At 48.3% G+C, this 22,138-nt stretch overlaps 1 protein-coding gene across 2 annotated transcripts in view; it reads left to right on the forward strand.

Annotated features, from left to right (window-relative positions):
* The window catches only part of AFAP1L1 (actin filament associated protein 1 like 1), a 68,292-nt gene that overhangs the window by 20,592 nt on the left and 25,562 nt on the right, over positions 1–22,138 (forward strand). For both annotated transcript variants that reach the window (XM_024246944.3, XM_063724315.1), the window contains exons 2-9: positions 6,047–6,175; positions 6,809–6,892; positions 7,671–7,768; positions 8,954–9,062; positions 12,852–12,950; positions 13,947–14,158; positions 16,479–16,658; positions 18,645–18,737. In XM_024246944.3, the coding sequence (XP_024102712.3) occupies positions 6,047–6,175; positions 6,809–6,892; positions 7,671–7,768; positions 8,954–9,062; positions 12,852–12,950; positions 13,947–14,158; positions 16,479–16,658; positions 18,645–18,737 (1,004 nt within the window). The remainder of the gene's footprint in view (positions 1–6,046; positions 6,176–6,808; positions 6,893–7,670; positions 7,769–8,953; positions 9,063–12,851; positions 12,951–13,946; positions 14,159–16,478; positions 16,659–18,644; positions 18,738–22,138) is intronic.

Genomic DNA, 22,138 nt, shown 5'->3' on the forward strand with positions numbered 1-22,138 from the left:
GTGTGACCATAACTAAGTTAAATAACCTCTTGGACACTCGCTTGCTACATGTTTAATATAAGAGGATTAGACTAGGTGATCAAAATATTGTATTCATTGAGTAAATGTTCATTGGGCATCTACTGTGTACTGATTGAGACACAGACCCTGTCCTCCTGGAGCTTGTTACAACTATAGCAAATCTGTTCCTAATGCTATCTGATCAATACTGTGGAGTCTCCATAGTTGTGGAAAGTATTAGAAAATAACAACAATGACAAAACAATATGCGATATGGCTATCATTTAGTGAATGTTTGTTCGAAGCATGGTGCCATGCAAAGTACTTCACAAGCATAACCTTACCTAATTTTCCAACCCTATGTGGTTGGGATCCTGTTATTCTCATTTTGCCTATGATAAAACCAGGGCTCGAAATTTCTAATGTGCCCATCATTGCACAGCTCAGAAGTGGCAGTGCAAGAATCCCAATATACATGGGTCCGACACCAGAGCCCTAGCCACTGCACTATTCTAAGCAAGACTTCATGCTCCAGCTATTTGTAATTTTCAGGGGCTCCTAGTCCTACCTTGACTCTCAGTTATTTCAGAAGAGGATAACTAATGATATTTTTTTAAGGAATAGGAGAGGTTTTCCCACATTCCTTATGTCCTCTGTAGCATATTTTTTCTGGTGGAGTATTTTGCAGAGGTTGAACCTTGGACTGCCCGCATCAGAATCACTTGGAGTATTTGTAAAAATCCAAGTTCCTGGATCCAGGACAGGCCTACCAAATTAGGCTTTCTGGATAGGAGGTCTGGGAATGTGCATTTTCAACAATCCCACTGGAGGAATCTTTTCTTGCTAAAAATTGAGGTTACTGTCCTGTTGGTATATATGAGCCCTAACAGAATCACTTGTCATATGCCTTATACCCATATGACTTCTCCAGTTTAAATTCTCTAATGTTTTAAATCTCTGTGGTTTGAATTCTCTAAAATTAAAGATGAAGCTGTCATCAAACTTCTGTATTCACTGTGATTGAAAGCTAGCTTCTTAGGATGAGCTCTGTATTGTTCTGGAAGAGCCCAGCACTGGCTGAAAGGTTTCTTACATCCATGATGTATATCGGGCTTTCTCTGGGATGAGATCCCTGCTGTTAATTCAGGTATTTGCTTTCAGTGGTCGATTTTTTTTCTATGAGATCTTTACAGTTGAAGTTCTGAAGTTCAAACAAACCCAGTGGGGAGAGGGCCTTCACGCAAGAATTTCAGCCTCATGGTGAGGGTTTCCACCCACAGGTAAAGGTATCCCCAGATCAGGAGCCCCATGAAGTCATGGCCCAGAGCCCTCCACTGGAGGGCTGTGAGAGGAAGCCCAGTATTCACATCTGCCCACCTCCCCCCAGCCCCAGCCTGGCCTCCTGGCCTCTGCTGCACTGAGCTGGACTGAAGTCTTCTGATGGAGCATTCAGGTGTGGGGTCAGACAGGCCAGGGATGCTTACTGGCTGAGTAACTTCACTTCTCTGAGCCTCCATTTCCTCCTTTGTAGGGCACTGGAGGATTAAGTGAGATAATGTGCATTAACTGCCCAGCACAGGGTAACTGCTCAGCTCCAGCGAAAGACTTGCAGGTTCAGTGCAAGCTGTGCTTTGCCCCATGGTTCCCCTCCCTCTTCCCCCTGCTGCCTGCCAGATCCGTTCAGGTCGCAGAAACCCCACCAGGACTGGCAGCCCCTCATTCTCCATCTGCTTCTCTCAGACGCACTCAGTCCCTTTCTTCTCCTTTGGTCTGTTTGAACTTTGGTGATCAAATCTCAGTTAAAGGAAGAGCACTCAGATGTCAAGGTCTCATGTTAAGAATCCCATCAAAGACCAGGAAGGAAACAAAAAAGGTATTACAAAGCTTGGGTGCGAGAGCTCAGGTTTTTAAATGCAGAGCACTCATGCAGAACCAAACTGTTCTTACTTTAGAAACAACTATAGCAAACCTTAAATTAGAAGCAGTAGAGCATTTAGAAGCCAGAAAGCTGCCACACCCATAGGCATTTACTGATAGCAACAAGAAATTGCTGGAACCTCACAGCAAAAAGAAAGAAAGAGAGACAGAAGGAAAGAAAGAAACAAAAGAAGGGAGAGAGGGAAAAATAAAAGGAAAAAAGGAAAAGAGGGAGGGAGAATGGAGAGAAAGAGAGAGGAAGGGAGGGAAGTGGGGAAGGAGGGAAGGAAGGAAGAACGGGAGGGAGGAACAGATTTAAAAATCCCAAAAAGTTTTGCAATCATTAGTCGTTCACTGGGGGGCAGCAGGTTTTAAAGTGTAGCTAGGGATGAGGGAGTTGCCTGGGCAGTCCCCAAGATGTTTTCAGGGGGTTTGTAAGGTCCAGACAACTTCTATATAGTAGTAAGACATTATATACCTTTTCACTCCCATTCTCTACAAGCTTACAGTGGAGTTTTCCAGGCACAACCTGTGGTAAAGGGGTAAGTTTGAAGGCTAGTGGGATAAGTATCTGTGTGTTCTTGTGTTTTAAAGATTTTTCAGTTTTAATGTTAATACAATAAATATTGATAGATACAACCTACATAAAACAAAAGCAATTTGGAGTCCTCAACAATTTTTTTTAAGAAAGGGTTTTGCTCTGTTACCCAGGCTGAAGTGCAGTGGCACAGTCACGACTCACTGCAACCTCCTCCTTCCAGGATCAAGCAATCCTCCCAACCCCAGTCTCCTGAGTAGCTGGGACTACAGGCACATGCCACCACTCCCAGCTAATTTTTTGTATACTTTTGTAGATGGGATTTCGCCATGTTGCCCAGTCTGGTCTCAAATTCCTGAGCTCAAGTTATTTGCCCACCTTGGCCTCCCAAAATGTTGAGATTAAAGGCGTGAGCCAACATGCCTGGCCCAATAATTTTTAAAAGTATAAAAAGACCCTGATACCAAAAAGTTTCAGAATAACTGGTATAGGGTTAAACAGCCCAGTGCACCCCTGAGCCATAACATCCTGTGGGAGAGCAGAGAGGTATCATGTGCTTTTGAATGTGAGTCGTGGCTGCAGGGCCACAGGAGGGCTCCCAGGCCACCTGTGGCTGCCTTCTTGCATCTGCCATGGCCTCCCTCGTGAGTAATTACCTGTGAGGGAATACGCATGTTTGTGTGTATGAGACAGAGAGAGAATGCTCTTTGGGACAGTTGGAACAATCTCTTATTCATTTTTTCTAAGCCCCGCCCAGGGGCCAGGCTGACACATAAGTAGTTCTCAGTAAATGTTTTGGAATTGAATTAGCCAACATTTAGTGTATGTATTAGTCTGTTCTCATGCTGCTAATAAAGACTAATAAATAAATACCCGAGACTGGGTAATTTATAAAGGAAAGAGGCTTAATTGACTCACAATTCATCATGGCTGGGGAGGCCTCAGGAAACTGACGATCATGGCAGAAGGGGAAGCAGACACATCGTTCACGTGGTGGCAACAAGGAGAGATGCCAAGAAGAAAGGGGAAAAGCCCCTTATGAAACCATCAGGTCTCACTATCACAAGAACAGCAGCACCTCCATGATTCAGTTACCTCCCACTGGGTCTCTCCCATGATATGTGGGGATTCTGGGAGCAACAATTCAAGGTGAGATTTGGGTGGGGACACAGTCAAGCCGTATCAGTGTGTCTGTTGAGGGTGCTAGAGAGGTTTGTTATTCCATTTGAAAAGATTTCCTTGAAAACAGCTAAAGTTTGGCTAAAATGATTTTAAATAATTACCTGCTTTAAAGAGGGAAACATATTCATCCAGAACCCGTGTTTATGTGATACGGCAGGGCCCAGGCCCTGGAGGCAGCAGGACCTCCAGGCACCTTTCGCCTGGGCTCTGGAGGCAAGCAGTGACCCCCCAGAGCTGTGCCACTCTGATCCCTAGGGATCACACAGACTTGGAATCAGTCTGGCTCTGCCTCTGAAGCTGTGCCACTATCCCATAGCTGCCACAGCCTCAGCGTCATCTTCTGAAAAAAAAAAATGCATCCCAATAGGACTGCTCATAGATGTGCCCTGGGTATTGGATGGAAACACGCACAGAAAGCCCCTCCCTTAGCGCGCAGCAGCTGAGAGTGCACATGAGATAGGAGCTGTCCACATCAGCCTTCAGCTCATTGTCAACGACTTTGGGGTGATGATGGATTTTGCCACAGAGAGACTGCGGCATCATGTTTTCCTAACAAGGGTCACTATCTATACATAAGATTTATATTTAAAAGAAGGTCCTAGTGTGGTCATCTGTTCATTCCTGTCTTGTCAGACACGTGAAGAGCACCCACACTGAGCAGGCCCCAGACCAGATGATAAGGAAGCAGAGAGTCACAGTCCAGTCCACGCCTGCTAGAGCCTCACAGCCTGCCAAGGGAGGCAGGCACTCAGGGATCAGCACAGATCAGTGTAGTAAATTCTTCAGTGACAGCAAGAATAGCTGATTTGTGGTGAGCATTCACTCGGTGCTGGGCAAGGCCCTTTGCATGCCTGGTGTCATTAATTCTCACAGCCACCCTATGAGGCAGGTGCTGTTATTATCCACCCCCTTTACAGGAGGAAACTGAGGAACCCATAGGTTAAGTGATTGGCTAATGAATGATAGAGCCTGAATTTGAACCCAGGCGATCTGGCTCCAGGGCCTGTTCTCTTCTGCAAGGTGCTGTATCTCCTCCTACACCTCCAGGCCCTGCAGCTCCAGGTCAGTGTCTCCTGTTTCCTCAGGAGGGCCCAGGGTGGGAACAGCACGTGGAGTTAGGAGTCATGGCTGGAGCTGAAGTCCTGGCTTTTCTTGCCTCTGTGTAACTTCAAGCAAGTTATTTATCTTCTCTGAGCCTTAGTGTCTTCATCTAAAAGGTAGGGGTGATCATGGGACCTACTTCAAAACTTGTTGGGAGGAACAAAGAAAATACTGTGAGTCAATGTATCTCTGTGGTTAAAAGAAGAGAATGAAGAAAGCAGCTTCACTCTAGGCTCTGCTAGCTGTGTGATCCTGGAGAAGGTATTTAACCTCCTGGAGCATTAGTTTCATCCTCCATGTAATGAAGATAATAAAATGCTTGATATATGATTTAAATGAGACAATAAAATGTAAAAGGGCTGAATATAACTGATAATGATTGTTCAGCACAGGTTAGCTTCTGTTATCATGCCTAAATGCTTAGTGGGTTGCAAAGCAGGGCAATACTACTGTGATGAAGCTGGTCTTTGGCTCTGAGGCAAACCAAGTCCCAAGTTACTTTTCAGGACAGGGAGACATCAGTGACATCATGGTCTTGGCACACTGAAGTCCTTAAAGGACTCTGTGCTCTAGGATCTTGCAACTCAGATGGTCCAGGACCACCAGCATCAGCTGCAGCTGGGTGCGGATCAGAAATGCAGAATCTCGGATCCCACCCCACACCTCCTGAGTCAGAATTTGCATTTTGACAAGATTCCCAGGTAATTCTTACACACACTCAAGTTTGAGAAGCATTGGCGTCACGTGGAAAGAAAGAATGGCACTGATAACATGGAGTGAGAAGGGTTAATGTTTAGTTTGGCTGTGGCCAAGGCACCGGAAACAGAAGGTTCCAGAGATTGAAGCACATGAACTGATGGGACAGGAAGACTCTCTTTCCTGCCTGTGTCCTGGATGGCCAGGGGCTCCAGCCTGAGACCTGTGCTGAGCTTCGAGCTGCAGTGAGAAAGGACCCTGGTCAAGCAAAGCAGAGGGCAATCTGGGGCAGAAGGAGGCCTGAGAGCCTCTGCTCGGGGCTGCCTGAGCTCAGGGTTGCCAGGTGAGCCCAGGGAGGTCCAGTCCTTGGGCCAAGACCATCTGAGGTAGAGTGGGGAGACCCGGAGAAACACCACAGGACTAACTGAGCAGGACCCTCTGACGGGAGCTGGGTGGCAGGTATGGGACAGCTGAGAGCCCCCAGGTCTGCTTGCACACCCGGACCTGCCCTCTGACCCCTGCCGCCCAACTCTAGGTGGTGGGGGGCCGAGCTCCCGGGCACAGAGCTGTGACTGTGCAGCTGTGACTGTGCCCGTCCGCCTTCCTCCGCAGTGCTGGAGCAGCTGCTCCCAGAGCTCACCGGGCTGCTCAGCCTCCTGGACCACGAGTACCTCAGCGATACCACCCTGGAAAAGAAGATGGCCGTGGCCTCCATCCTGCAGAGCCTGCAGCCCCTTCCAGGTCAGCCGCCAGCAGCCTGCCTGGAGGAGCTCCACTTATGTAGGACAACAAAACCTCCCTTCACTTGACTCAAGAACATGCAGGAACCCTCTACCTCACCCCCACCCCCAGGGGCTGCCGCAGGAGGAAGGCTAAGCCCTGGACACAGTGTCCATGCATTCCATGCGAGCTCTTGCCCAATGTCCTTGTCCACTGGGACCCCACCTCCCCACCGACAGCCCTGGCTGTGCTCTTTGTACTCCTTCACCCCTGCCCTCCACACACACACAGAACACACACACTCACATAGAACTCACACACCCACATACCCCCACACTGACCTACAACATACACACACAGCCCCTCACACACCCACCACACCTGACACATGACATGCACACACCCTAGCATATGCCTGACAGCCCCAGTAATCTGTTTCCATACTGGGCTTCTGGGCATCCTTTTACTTGGAGAAAGAGATCCTCAATAACAGTGTAAAAACTAAAACAAAGTTTGAAAACCAGTGAAATAATTTAGGACTTGAATGCACTTTGCAAAGTGAGCACTGTGTCCCATGTGGGCTAGAAGTATGAGTGGGATGGGGGAGACCTGGTCCCTCCTCCTTCACAGCTGGTGTGTCCTTCTTCCTCACAGCAAAGGAGGTCTCCTACCTGTATGTGAACACAGCAGACCTCCACTCGGGGCCCAGCTTCGTGGAGTCCCTCTTTGAAGAATTTGGTAGGTGACCCTCTCCCAACCTCAGCTACGGAGCCATCCCTCTTTCCCTGTGTGTGCAGAAGGGTCCCCCGACTGGGCTGGGCCTGGCTCTAACATCGCATCATTAAGTCGCTTTGGGCCAGTCCTTGGCCCGTCTGGGCTCTGCCAGCTCTGAAAGTCTAATCAAAGTCTGCATAGGAATAGGAATTCAGCTCAGAGACTTGAGGAATGGTAGGGATGACCATGCAGTCCAAAGAAGGCATGGCACATTAGGGTGTTTCCTCGCCGGCCACTCCCAGGTGATTGCCACTTGAGACACTGGGCTGAGCGGTGCAGTGGCTCAGCAGAAATGATAGCTTGCGTGGCTGCCACAGGCATGGGAGCAGCTGAGCTGGCTGCATGCAGAGTACCTGCCGTCCTAGCCCTATCCTGAGGGAAGACAGCTCTGTTCAACACAGAAAGAAAGCTACAGGCCTTGGTGAGAGAGTTTTGGGGACTCATAGACTTAGGGAGCACAATGTGCCTTTATAGCATAACCCTCAAAAATTTCCAAAGTACCAAAACAAGTATGATTTTATTCGATCCTCTCTACAATCCTGGAAAACAGACAGGCAGGCATCATTGCTGCCAGCGTACAGATGAGTTTCAGAGTCATAAGTCATTTGCTTAGGGTTACTAATGGAGGGGTGGTGGAGCCCGACCTCACACTCAGGCTTCCTGACCCCAAATCCAGCCCTCTTCCCCTGGGCTGTGCTGCTCATCCTTGGCTTTCTTTGCCCAATGGCCTGTCCCTCTGTAGACTGTGACCTGAGTGACCTTCGGGACATGCCAGAGGATGATGGGGAGCCCAGCAAAGGAGCCAGCCCTGAGCCAGCCAAGAGCCCATGCCTGAGAAACGTGAGTCATGGCCTGGGTTCCCACACCTCAGGGCCTCTGTCCCTCTGGAGGAGGCAAGGGAAGCTCTCCCCTTCCCACTGGGTGCCCTCCTGGCGGTTCTGGACCCTGTTGTCTCTCGGGTTGTGGGTGAGGGCACAGGCAGCACCGTGTGAACATTTCAATGGCCTGTGATGTACTCACTATGTGTTTTTTTCCTTATTTATTTTTATTTTTATTCTTTATTTTGCCACCTTCCTGACTGGAAAGTTACAGTGTTTGTGCTGAGCAGGGAGAATGTGGTGAACTTATCTGTGCCCTCAGGCCCAAAGGACGTCACCAGCCCAACTTCTGATTGCATAACATAAGCCGGGCTGTGGAAAAAGCTCCGGACCAGGAGTTGGGTGACCTCTGCCCGCCCCCGTGACTCTGCTGTGTAGCCTTGGGCGAGTCGCTTCTCTTCTCTGAGCCTGAGTTTGTCACCTACAGAATGAAAGACTGGACCAGATATAGGATGCCCAAACTTGGGGCCATGGAATTAGAGCAAGGGGCTCATAATCACAACAAGCTTTGTCTGTCAATGGCAGAATTCATTGTTATCATCACCAGCAACAGTACCAGTCACTAACAACTTACCATGTCCTTTACATGCTGACAGCAACTGAATGAGGCTGGCACGATTGTTATCCCCAGTTTACAGATGGGGAAACTGAGGCTCAGAGAGAATGAGTGATGTGACCCATGTCCCACAACTCACACATGGCAGAACTTAGCTGTAAAGCTACGGTTCCCCTGGCCCGGTGGCTCAGCACTCAGCTGCGGGTGGTCCTGCCTCACTAAAGAACAGGCCTCACGCTTCCTTGTCCTACTGCACCTCGTGTGTGTGTAGACGTGGTTACAGAGTAGTGCAGAACTCACAGTAGCTTCTGGTAATTCTGCACGTGCTCAGTAAAAAGTATGACTACTACTGTTTGGCAGTCCACAAAACTCGCAGACATTCCAGGGGAACCCTGATGATTAAAAAAATTGGGGTAAGAATCACTGGATAAATATGCCCTCAAGTTTTACCAGCTCTGTGGCTCTATTAAAAGGTATGGCTTCACATTCACACTGCCTCCTGCCTTCTGCGAGCTCCTGCCTCCCTCTCCCTCAGCCTCCCTCTCCCCACCCTGCTCCACTCCCCTAGTCCTCTTTTTTGTCCCCTTGCAGGCGGCCGACCTGCCTCCACCGCTCCCCAACAAGCCTCCCCCTGAGGACTACTATGAAGAGGCCCTTCCTCTGGGACCCGGCAAGTCACCTGAGTACATCAGCTCCCACAGTAAGTTCTGGTCCCCTTGGTGGGGCTGGGGACTTCCCCTCCCTGAGAAGCCAAATTTAAGTTCCTCTGTGTCCTGTGGGAGCTGGAACTGCAAGCCTGTCACCCTCCCAACCATGTCACCATTGGCTGAGGAGAAGCTGCCCTGGGCACCTGGCCTCTTCGGTGACAGCCTGGGTGGACCAATATGTGGGGCCCCAGGGGCTGGGGGCTTAGGTTCTAGTCCCAGATCTGTGTGGCCTTGGAAAATCCCCTTGCCCTCTGGATCTCTGTTCTTCCACCCTTAAAACAAGAAAGAGGAACCAGACGCACCGTGTCAGTGTGCTAGGAGGCAGCTACACAGATGACCACCACTATACTGTTCCCCCTACTAAAACTGCTAACCCAAGTGCTCCTCTTGAGTGGGTGGTGAAATTGTTTCAGTAGAATGACATCCTACAGGTGGGTTAGGTTATCGAGTCAATGCATAAAATAAAAAGCACGTGGTCTAAACCAGAGGTTGTCAGAGTAGAGTGGGGGTACCCAGGAGTTCATAAGATGATGTAGGCAGAAATATCAGAAGCTTTACTTCTATTTAATTCAACATATCTTTTAATAAATTCCATGTGAATGTTTTGTAGTATTTATAATCTGATAATAGCATATTTGTAAAAAAAAGTTTATATATACATATATAACATATAAAAATAAACATAAATATATGTATATATTTTTACTAGTAGGTGGGCGCAATAAAATAATTTAGTGGACACTGGTACAAGTTACCATTGAAAATCCCTTAAACTGGCCATAAAGGAGAGTCTTTGGTCTTTTCATCGGCTTCCTCCAGCATTGCAACACATGGACGTTCTTTTGAATGAAGATCAGATGAAGTCACTTGTTTGGGTAAAAGGACTTAACGTTACATATAAGAAACTATATCCTAATGTTTGGATGTCTCAGCATGAGTATTTGAATTTGTATAAGATAATGTTTGTGTGATGCTGCTCTGTCATTCAGCAGCACAGTGGAATGCTCTCCAACCACCAAAAAATAATCAAATTTCTAAAATGAATTCTGATCAGCAAAGACAGATTGGTTTTATTATGTCATTGAAAACATCAAACACAAAATACTGCATACAACAATTCCATTTGTTTTTTTAAATAGGGTGTACACAAACACACATACACACACACACATATACACACATGCATGCATCCGTTTTAACAATTTTTCGAGGATATGCAAGGAACTATTAACAGAATTTTCCTGCGGGAAATTAATAGAAATATGGGTGAAGGGAACATATTTTTTTCATTCATACTCTTTTCTATTACTGTTTGTGCTTTTTACCGTGGCTGAATTTTTTTATTGTGGTAAAATACACATAAGATTAACCATTTTCACCACTTCAAGCTGTCCAACAAGTGGCATTTAGTACATTCAGTACATTCACAGTGTTTGCAGCCATCACTACTATCTAGTCCCCAAACATTGTCATCACCCCAGAAGGAAGCCCATACCACTAAGCGGTCACTCCCCATTCCCCACCCCAGCCCCTGCTAACCACCAATTCACTTTCTGTCCATATGGATTTGCCTATTCTGGACATTTCACATAAATGGAATCATATAATCTGTGGCCTTTTGTGTCTGGCTTCTTTCACTTAGCATGTTTTCTAGGTTCATCCATGTTGTAGCATGCCTCAGAACTTCTTTCCTTTCTATGGCTGAACACTATCCCACCATACGGATAGACCACATTGTGCTTATCCATTCCTCAGCTGATGGACCTTGAGCTGATTGCACCTTTTGGCTATGGTGCTTGGATCAGGTAATCCACAGCCCTCTTCAGCCTTGATAGTCTCAGGTTCTGTGTTATCGCAAACAGCTGTTGGGATGTAAAACAGGCAACTTTATTTTATACATTCAAGGACAGGGAACAAAGTGCTGCTGGACCTTGAATCCCAGGTCAAGCCCATTGGCTATACGGGGCTCCTTCACCTCCCCAGGGAACTCACTTCCCTCTCAGACAGGGCAGAGAAGACACCTCCCAGAAGCAGCTGGAATCCTGGGGCAGAAGGAAAGGGAGGGCTTCAGGAAGGGCCGGGAACCTTGTCCAGGGAGAGCACGCCAAGCCCATCAGGGAGTATCCTTCCTCTCGCTCACAGCGTCCAGCCCTGCCAGGTGTCTGAGTACTGTGTCCCCATGCCCCCTCACCTCTCCCTACTTCACACCTCTGGCCCTGACACCCCTGTTCACCTCCCAGGAGATGTCCAGCGTCTGAGGCCTCAGGGTGCCTGCTGGAAAGTGGGCTCCGAGCCTCACTTGGGAGATAGAACTGGGTGTCCCAGTCACTGGGAATGTCAGTGCTGCCGTCTTCAGGAAACAGATGCACAGGAGGGGCTAGGAGCCCAGAGCAGCATTCTGAAGAGCAGTGTGCTGTGAGAGTGAGTTGGACTGGGTGAAGGAAGGCTTCCTGGAGAGGGGATATGCACCATCCCCTGAGCTGGCACCCTCAGTTCTGATCCAGGCTCTGTCACCAGCAAACTGTGTGTGGCTTGTTTCCTTGTCTGTAAAATGGGGCTGATATCTACCTCCCTGCCTTGTGGGAATCAAAGGAGACAATCACAGTAATAACAGCTGGCACTTGTTTAGCATATTGTGTGTGCCAGGCACTGTCCTAAGAATTGACATGCATCGTATCACTAAGCCAAGGTGGGAATTGCTCGTGTCACTTTCCAGATCAAGAATCTGAAATACAGAGACTTTTCTTTTTGAGGTCACTCAGTAAATGATAGAGATAGGATTTGAACTCAACTCTGATTGATCCCAAAGCACATGCTCTTAACCATCTGAACTTCAAAGTATGTTCCAGGGACTGCCTGCATCAAAATAACCTTTTTAAAAAATTGTTGAATAAATTTTTCCCAATTCATTGGAGTCCAATATATTTTCTATTTTTATGGATGTTTAGAATTTTCGTATTAGTCATTTTTTAATGCAGATTCCTCAGCCCAGCCCACTCCAGTGAACCAGAATCTCTGGAGATACAGCCCAGGGGTCTGCATTTTCAAACAACTCCCAGGTGATTCTGATACAGAATACAGTTTGAGACATCCCACTAACCCCAGCACTGCACCGTACTACCTCCCAGCTCCAAATGGGAAGGTGTTGTGAAAATCTGCACAGGTAGTTGTAGTCACTATTATGCACGATATTATTATCTCCTCTAGTCCAGTTCTTTCTTTGCAGTCCCAGAGGTTTAGAAGGAAGTAAGAGGAAGGGCTGAGGTGGAAGAAGATTAGAAGGGAGAGCAGGGAGGGAGGTCTCAGCCCAAGCAACTGGTACATTGCTCCCTGCAGTGCAGAAATCAGAGCTGTGACCAACACAACACACACACACACACACACACACACACAAACACCATGCACACATGCAATGCTCTGGGGTCATTAAGGAGGAGCTGACCACTCACTGCCTGAGAAAGTCAGAGGAAAGATCTTTGATCTGGGTCTTGATGGATGAGAAGTCCTCTGGTAGAAGACAGAGGGCACAGGGAACAGCATGAATACAGGCCGGGAGGTATGACAGCCCGGGAGGGCAGTTTCTGGCGACAGGAGCAGAGGGACTGTGGGGAGCTAGAACAGATGAGATGCAGAGAGGAGACCTCACACCCTGGCCTGAGCTGCTCAGAGTGCCTGCTGTCTCTTCCCTGAGGAGGAGCAGGGGTGTCAGGGTCTCCCCCAGTCCTGGCCCCTGGAGTCTGCCTGCATTTCTCCAAAGTGCAGCTCTTTCTGACAACCCACAGATGGCTGCAGCCCCTCGCACTCGATTGTGGATGGCTACTATGAGGACGCAGACAGCAGCTACCCTGCAACCAGGGTGAACGGCGAGCTTAAGAGCTCCTGTAAGTACCAGGTGGGCGTCCAGATGCTGGGCAGAGCTTCTGCCCTTGCAAAGAGCAGGCCTTGTCCTGGCCCTTAGCATGGGTGTGCCCACCAGCCCCTCACCCAGACCATGGTCACTAGAGAGGCCCCAACACCCTTGTTTTGGGTGACCCCAGCACTCAGTGGAAAGACCACTGGAATGGGAGTCAGGAGGCCTGGATCTAACCCTTTCCCTGACTTTTGATAACTGATCTTAGGTGAGTAATTTCTTTTCGCTGAGCCTCAAGTTTCCTTATCTATAAAATGGAGATTTGCTGGGTTATTGTGAGAATAATCAGAGACAACAGATGTCAAGATGAAGGGGTAATGACAATAGCATAAATTTATTGAGCATTTATTGGGTGCCAAACACTTGGCTAAACACTGTCCATGCATTGGTCTTCAAATAGCCGGCTGAAGTGGGTACTGTCATTTATTATGATCATTTTACTGATGAGGACACTGAAGCTCTGAGAAGGGAAGTAACCAAGATCGCAAAGCAAGGGATAAATCGGTACAACAAAGTGCAAAAGTAGGGGCCAGCCAGGTGTGGTGGCTCACACCGATAATCCCACCACTTTGGGAAGCCAAGGCAGGTGGATCACCTGAGGTCAGGAGTTGGAGACCAGCCTGGCGAACATGGTGAAACCCCATCTCTACTAAAAATACAAAAATTAGCCGGGTGTGGTGGTGGGCACCTATAATCCCAGCTACTTGGGAGGCTGAGACAGGAGAATCGCTTGAACTCGGGAGGCAGAGGTTGCAGTGAGCCGAAATCACGCCACTGCACTCCAGCCTGGGTGACAGAGCAAGACTCCATCTCCAAAAAAAAGTAGGGGCCTTAGTCATTACCAGTGTCATGCCTTATGCCCATGCCTTCCTAGCCTCAGGCCCCAGTGCAGGGATCGCTGCAGAGGGGTGAGAAGGTGCTTCCCTAGGATGGCACAGTGATGGATCCTTTCCCATGACGCCTGCAGATAATGACTCTGACGCAATGAGCAGCTCCTATGAGTCCTACGATGAGGAGGAGGAGGAAGGGAAGAGCCCGCAGCCCCGACACCAGTGGCCCTCAGAGGAGGCCTCCATGCACCTGGTGAGGGAATGCAGGATATGTGCCTTCCTGCTGCGGAAAAAGCGTTTCGGGCAGTGGGCCAAGCAACTGACGGTCATCAGGGAGGACCAGCTCCTGGTGAGTGGTCAGCAGCAGCCATGTGCCTTGGCTTCACATGGACTTGCATGTGGGTGTGTCTCTACATACATGCGGATATGTCTGCCTTGGGCATACCCGGATTGACTTTGTGCACAGAAGCTCAAAGCCCCCATGCTCCCAAGATCAGGACTTTCCCCACTGGAGCAGAATTTAAACACACACACACACACCCTGTGCCTCTCTTTCTCTCTCTCTCTCTCTCTTAAATTTAAAGACCTGGGCTAGGCACGGTGGCTCACGCCTGTAATCCCAGCACTTTTGGAGGCCAAGGCAGGTGGATCACTTGAGGTCAGGAGTTCGAGACCAGCCTCGCCAACATGGTGAAACCCCATCTCTACTAAAAATACAAAAAACTAGCCAGGTGTGTGCCTGTAGTCCCAGCTACTTGGGAGGCTGAGTCAGGAGAATCGCTTGAAACCAGAAGGCTGAGGTTGCAGTGAACCAAGATCATACCAGTACACTCCAACTTGGGCGACGGTGTGAGACTCCATCTCAAAAACCAAAAAAAAGACCTGATACAGGCTTTACCATGTTTTTGTTTTGTCCAAAAAACAGAATTTTTTATCACTTTTAAATTTTTGTTGCTTTTCATTATGCAAGTAAATGTGCTTATTTATAAAACTAGAGAAAAACAAATGAAAAGTGATTTTAATAAAAACTATTGACCAAACGTCAATAATTTCCTTGACCAAGAGATAACCACTATTATAATAGCTTTAGTGTACACATTTCCACCCTCATTTCCATACATCTGTCTTTTATAAAACAAATCCCCTACAAAACTCAATCGTTCTATTACTTGCTTTTTTTAAGAAGGGTTTTTTTATATTTACCATCTCTCATCCTATCATTTCATAAAAGAAAGAGCATCTTTAATTACAAAGTAAGAGGATAAACATAATTTCAGAAAAAGAATAACTTCTCTCCCCAGAAATCCGTTGACAAGCCTTGCCCAACATGAATGCATCTGAAACATGACCTTTTCTCACTCCAGGGCGGCACTAGTCCAAGGGACATGACCAACCTCTTTCCATTCCTACCCCTTCTGTATTTTTCTCCACATATTGCAGTAGCTAGGACCTCAAGCACAATGCAAACAGAAGTGGGAGAGCAGGCATCCTTGTCTCAGTCTAGAGCTCTAAAGGGAAGTCACTGTTAAGGCTGAGTATGGTGGCTCATGCCTGTTTTTCCAGCACTTTGGGAGGCTGAGGCAGGAGGATCACTTGAAGCTAGGAGTTCAAAACTACCCTGGGCAACAAAGCAAGACTCCGTCTCTACCAAAAAAAAAAACAATGTTTTTTAATTAGCCAGGCATAGTGGTATGCACCTGTAGTCCCAGCTACTCAGGAGTCTGAGGCAGGAAGATTGCTTGAGCCTGGGAGTTTGAAGCTGCAGTGAGCTATGATCACAGCACTGCACTCCAGTGTGGGTGATAAAGCAAGACCCAGTCTCTAAACATAATAATAATAATAATTTACCATTCAGGATGACATTTGCTGTGGGTTGTTTGTGGATGAAAATGTTCCTTATTATTACATTAAGGAGATCCCTCTATTCTTAGTTCACTTAAATGGATGCTGAATTTTATCAAATACTTTTTCTAGCTCTATTCAGATAGGTGATTTTTGGCCTTTTTTTCTGTTCATATGATTAATGATACGGTTGATCTTTGAATGTTAAACCGCTCTTGCATTCCTAGAATAAACTCCACTTGGTCTTGATGTAGCTGCTTTTTATATACGTCTGGAATCCAATTGCTAGCATTTTGTTCAGGGCTTTTGCCATTGGGTTATGAGAGAAATTAGCCTATAATTTTCTCTTTTCGTAATGTCATTGACTGGCTCTGTTATGAAGGTAATGCTGGGCTCATTAAAAAAATGGGGAAGTGAGAATCATTATTCGTAAACTATTGACTTTCCAAGGCCAACCCTCCATCTCTGTTAGAATTCTGTCTCCCAAATTCCTGCCAGGTAGATTTTTAACTGGCTTCCTCCCCAGCCAGCCCATTTCTTCTCTGGTTCTTTAGGCTAACCTGGTCTTCCTAGGATTGTGCTACATTCTGCCTCTCCCCAAATAGGTAGTTGTGACTGAAAATTGCCCAAAGATGCCTCATCCCAGACTTCTCTTCCAGGGTGAATGGCCTGGACCCTTCAGCTATCCTTGCACAGTGCCCATGGCTAGCCTGGGTGGGGGAGGTCTCTAAAGGGAGGTCGGGCTTCCCCCAAGCCTTTGTGTGAGGATGTCTCCCTCCTCTACCCTCTACTTCAGAAGATCCTGATGTGTTTCTCTCCCTGTCCAGTGTTACAAAAGCTCCAAGGACCGGCAGCCGCATCTGAGGTTGGCGCTGGATACCTGCAGCGTCATCTACGTGCCCAAGGACAGCCGGCACAAGAGGCACGAGCTGCGTTTCACCCAGGGGGCTACCGAGGTCTTGGTGCTGGCACTGCAGAGCCGAGAGCAGGCGGAGGAGTGGCTGAAGGTGCGTGGCCTGCACCTGACCTTCCCGCCTTCCCACCCTTTCTCTCTTCCCCAAGCCAGCCCTCGGTAGAGCTGGTTCCTGTCCCTGGAAGAGCCTCTTGCTCAGTGCCTGAGCCCAAGTGCCCTGTGCGTGGCTAGGGCTTATGTATGGAAATGGGCCTCAGATATCTCCAAGAGGCAGACTTCATGCTGGAGACCTGTGTTCCTTCTGGTTATTTGAATTCCCTTTTCAAATCCTTACTGTGGGCTTATTCAGCCTGGGCTTGTATACCTCCTGGAACTGGAAGCTTAGTATCTACAAAGGAAGCTGTTTTCATCATTAGACCAGCGAATTCTTAAAACAACAACAACAACAACAACAACAAAGGAAAAATCCTTCCTTGCCTTGAAATGTGCATCCTTGTAATGACCACCCATGGGCCAGCTTCTGCCTCTGCAGCTACACGGAACAATGAGTCACCACAAAATGAGCACTTACTTTGTGCCATGCATTGTGCCAAGAGCTTTACATACATGACCTCATTTCTGCTTGAAAATGGGACAAAATATTATTGTTCCCATTTCACAGATGAGGAAACTAAGACACAGCTTTGAGAACTTAAGTGACTTGCCAAAGGTCACACAACCAAAGTGGTTGGAGCCAGAATTTGAAGCTAAGAAGTAAATCTACTCCAAAGGCCATAGGCAGGATGACATAGTAATGACATGAGAGGGGACTTTGTGGCACCCATACTTGAGTGCAAGCCCCAGGCCTAAGGGGCACTTACTGGCTGTGTGACCTTCTGCAAATGACTTTGCCCCTCTGTGCATGTTTTTTTCATCTGTGAAATGGTCCTTGGAAGGATTCTGGAGAGCCCTTGGCACAGTGCCTACCAGGCAGTGAGTATGTGGTAACTGTCAGTAATTACTGTTGAGATGACTGCGATGCCCCATCCCCCATTCCTTTACAGCAGACCCCATCCCTGCACCGCCTCTACTTCACTCTGACACCGTCCTTTCCTCCTCTGATCTTCCTGCTGGAACAATGAAACCAAACACCTCCCTCCCCACCCAGCCCCTTCCTTCCTGTGATAACCAGCCCCCATGATGGAACATTTGGTGTTTCTCATTACCCCTTTGTCTCAGGAGGGAAGGAAGGGAGAGAACCTGCCTGCTGGGGGAGCCTGTACCCTCCACGGGCTGGTTGGGTCGGCAGACAGATCCCTAGACTGGAGTTAAAAGAGACCTGCCTTGACATTGATCCTGGGCGGCCGTCAGCCCAGAGGTTAACAGTGGGCAGCTGAACTGCCTGCATTTAGTTTCTGGCTCTGCTGCCACCTAACAGGTGGCTTCCCCTCTGTGAGGCTCATCATCTTAAGCTGTAACTCAGGGCTTACAAGGCTGGTGGGGGATAAAATGGGATAATCCACAGAAAGCCACCAGTTAGGTGAGCAACAAATGGTGGCTGTGATTATTTCCTGATCTCATGCTTATTGCTGTGTGGCCTTGGCAAGTAAGCGGATGCCTTTAGGAGATGGAGGTGATAACTCCAGCTGCCCTACAGGTTGCTGTAAAGGTGCACATGGTCACAGAAGCAGGTCCCTCACGCTTGTGAGGCTTTATAGTTCCCATCACTCTTCACATCCACGGTCACACTGTCCTCAGGCAACCCAAGGAGGGAAGCAGAGGACTAGTATATTCCCATGTTGCAGATGTGGACACTGAGGCCCACAGCAGGGAAGTGGCTCTTCCAAGACCACACAACTGATTAGCAATAAGCCTCTTGTTCCCCCTCGTTGTATCTTTTCAACCCAGGGGACAGATATGGGAGAAAGCCTTTACAAACCCCAGTGTGCCCCACACATGTGCAGGCGGCTGTGTCAGCCCATCTCTTCCCCACAGTGGCCCTGACCCTCTGTTCTACAGCATTCACCACACAGACCCCATTCTTCCTTTGCATCGACAGCTTCCCTGCCCACCCGTTCACAGCTGTGTGTCCTCTTCACAGGTCATCCGAGAAGTGAGCAAGCCAGGTGGGGGAGCCGAGGGAGTGGAGGTCCCCAGATCCCCAGTCCTCCTGTGCAAGTTGGACCTGGACAAGGTATATCTGTCTCCGCTAGGTCTTCCCCGGGCCAGGCAGTGGCCACTCAACACGGGCTGAACCCCAGGGGAACTAACTGGCTGGGGGGAAAGTCAGGCAACTGCCAAACTGTAGGTGCCCAGCATAGAGCTGGCACAACAGTAGGTGCTTAATAAATGTCTCCTGAATTCATGAATGCATGAACAAATGAGTGCCTGTGCCCAAAGTGCAGTACAAGCCAGAGGAGGGAGTGATGCACCCTGCCAGGACAGGAGGAGGTCACATTGCAATTGTGCCATGAAAAATAAGTTGAAATTTGTCAATTAGAAAAGGAGGGTGTATAATCCCAGCACTTTGGGAGGCCAAGGCGGGCGCATCACTTGAGCTCCGGAGTTCAAGACCAGCCTGGACAACATAGTGAGACCTCATCTCTAAAACAAAAAAGTTACAAAACAATTATCCAGGTGTGGTGGCACAAGCCTGTAGTCCCCACTACTCAGGAGGCTAAGGTAGGAGACTTACTTGAGCCTGGCAGGTGGAGGCTGCAGTGAGCCATGATTGCATCACTGCACTCCAGCCTGGGCAACAGAGTGAGGCCCTGTCTCAGAAAAAAGAAAGAAAAGAGAGAGAGAGAAAGAGAAGGAGTAGGCCGGGCGCAGTGGCTCACGCCTGTAATCCCAGCACTTTGGGAGGCCGAAGCGGGCGGATCACCTGAGTTCAGGAGTTCGAGACCAGCCTGGCCTACATGGAGAAACCCCCATCTCTATTGAAAATACAAAAATTAGCCAGGTGTGGTGGCACATGCTTGTAATCCCAGCTGCTTAGGAGGCTGAGGGAGGAGAATTGCTTGAACCGGGAGGCGGAGGTTGTGGTGAGCCGAGATCGTGCCATTGCACTCCAGCCTGGCCAAGAAGAGCGAAGCTTCATTTAAAAAAAAAAAAAAAAAAGAGAAAGAGTGTGCCTATTTGGAACATGAGAGAAGCAGTGATTACCCAGTTGGTCAGGCTGTTAGCAAATATGTCCCAGTACCTACACATTGCCAGGTATTGTGGGTAACAAAGGGCCTCAGACCCAAGTCCTCCCCTTAAGGACATTACAGTTGAGGGGAAGGGTTAAGACCCACAGACACGGGCCTTGCACGATGTAATCAAGGCTAGTATTTATAGACTGTGACTGCATGCCCTGCAGTGTACTAAATGCTTTATGTGTATTAACTGAGGTGATTTTCATAACTCTTTGGGTAGGTACATTTTCAGAGGAGAAAGCTGAGACACAGATTTGCCCAAGGTCACATAGTAAATAAGAACCGTAGCCAGGATTTGAACCCAGACAGTCTAGTTCTTGATGACCGTGCTGCCCCTCCTCTCAAGGCCAGGATCCTGAGCACCTGCTTGACAGGTACTTGGTGAGTATCCGGGGCACCCCAGGAACTGTGCTAGCCACTGAAATGCAGTCCAAACACAAACAGGTGCAAGCCCTGCTCTCACAGCATTTCCAGCCAGGTAAGAAGCAGACATGAATCAAATAGTCACACGGACTTATAAATGCCAAGCTGTGTAAGTGCTAGGAGGGAAAAGTACCAGGTACCCTGGGCCCCTGCCTCTGCCTCAACACCCCAGGAAGGCTTCTCTGAGGAAGTGACATTTCAGATGAAGATGAAAAATTAGCAGGGAAGAGGAAGGAAAAGGCATTCTAAGCAGAGGGAAAAGGCACAAGAGCAGGAAGAAGCATGGAACTGCAAACGGCCAGTATGGCTAAGCTCAGAGAGAAAGGAAAGCCCACCAGCCTATTAGAGTACCCCAGAAAGCTACAGTGAGTGGAACAGGGGCCCACACTGGCTGGAGGGGCAAGAAGGGTGAGGGCACCTATGTTGAGCCTTAAGGCATAGGCAAGATTCCACTGAGGCAGAGGTGGGCCGAGGGGAGGGAACAGAAGCAAAGGTATGGGATCAGGCAGAGTCACCAGGAGTGGAAGATGGGTACTCATGTGCCCAGGTGGATGCAGGAGGAGAAGCTCAACCCTATCCTCACTTAGCCTTTGCCATTTGTGAGGCCGGAGGGAAAGCAGCGTTGACAGTGTCAGTGTGTGTGAGTGTCTGTGTGCACGCATTTGCCAGTGCATGCTGTGGTGCAGTTTGAAAGATGTGTAGAGGGGAAGAAGAAGCAAGCTTGCAGAGTTGAGCTTTCCTGTGGCTGAGCATCCACAGGGAGGGTAACTAGAATGTTGGGGATGGTATTTTGGGTGGAGAGTGAGGGTGAGGATGTGATATTGGTGGGTCTGTTCTCCATAGAATCATGTGATTACAGTGTCACCATCGAGTTCTTTCCAAAGTGCTCGCATTACCTCTTTGTATTTGCTCTAACTGATGAAAAACTTACCATCTGTACACCATTGCAGAACACATAGAGCCATAACTTCTGTTTCACCATTTGAAGAGGTGATTCTTTATACTTGACAGTTCTGTCCCCTTTCTGACAGCTGTCATGTTTCCAGCCCTTTGGAAATTGAGAGGTGCACGTGATCTCCTGTCCTCTCTGTTCCCCGTGCTATGCTTATGGTGCAGCATAAGCTGAGCCTGGTTTGAGAGGATCTTGGCAGGAAAGGCTTTGGGGCCTCAGAGCTCTGTAATTCCACCTTCTTAAGTGGGTGGATGTCATTTAATCCTGGCCCAAGTGTGGCTGGCACAGTTTAGCTTCTTGAAGAAAGATGGCAGCACACCACACAGGTGTTAGAAATGATACAGTCCATGGGCCTTCACTTGAGCTGGCTCCGTCACAGCAGCCCTCTGAAGTGGGTGGAATTCAAGTGAAAAAACCCAGCCTTGGGGAGATAGAAGGACTTTCCCACATTCCCACAGCTAATAAGTGGTAAGAGAGTCATCATTGCTTCCACTCTACATCCCATGGTACCTAATAGACACTTAATGGACCTTGTATGAATGAATCGATGAATGGTCTAGAGTTGGTGTCATGGGTAAAACTAATTTGGGCTGGCAGTGAAATTGTTGACATATTGCGTGTGGGTGTGTGGGTATGTGTCCCCTTCCCATCCTCTCCTCCGAGTTAGGATCATAATGGACTCCTGCTGGTCACCAGGTCCCGCCATGACTTTTTTGAAAATGTCTGCCAGCTCATCTCTTTTTCTCCATCCTCACTGTCATCTTGGTTCATGCTCTTGAGTCTCATCATGACCAGGATGACACTCTTTTAAGTGGCTCTTTTGCTTCCAGTCTTGTCCACTCTTGTCTGTCCCCACAATGCCACTGGAAGTAACTTCCTAAACCAATTTGGATTACATGAGTGTTCCACTTAAATACTTTCCCAGCTCCCTGTCACCTGCCAAATACAGTCCAAATTAAGACATTCATTTCAAAGTGTTATAATTAATTGCCTCCCTCCCCAAATGGACTGAATTGCCCAAAG

This window comes from Pongo abelii, chromosome 4 (genome assembly GCF_028885655.2).
Source record: "Pongo abelii isolate AG06213 chromosome 4, NHGRI_mPonAbe1-v2.0_pri, whole genome shotgun sequence".
Lineage (NCBI taxonomy): Eukaryota > Metazoa > Chordata > Mammalia > Primates > Hominidae > Pongo > Pongo abelii.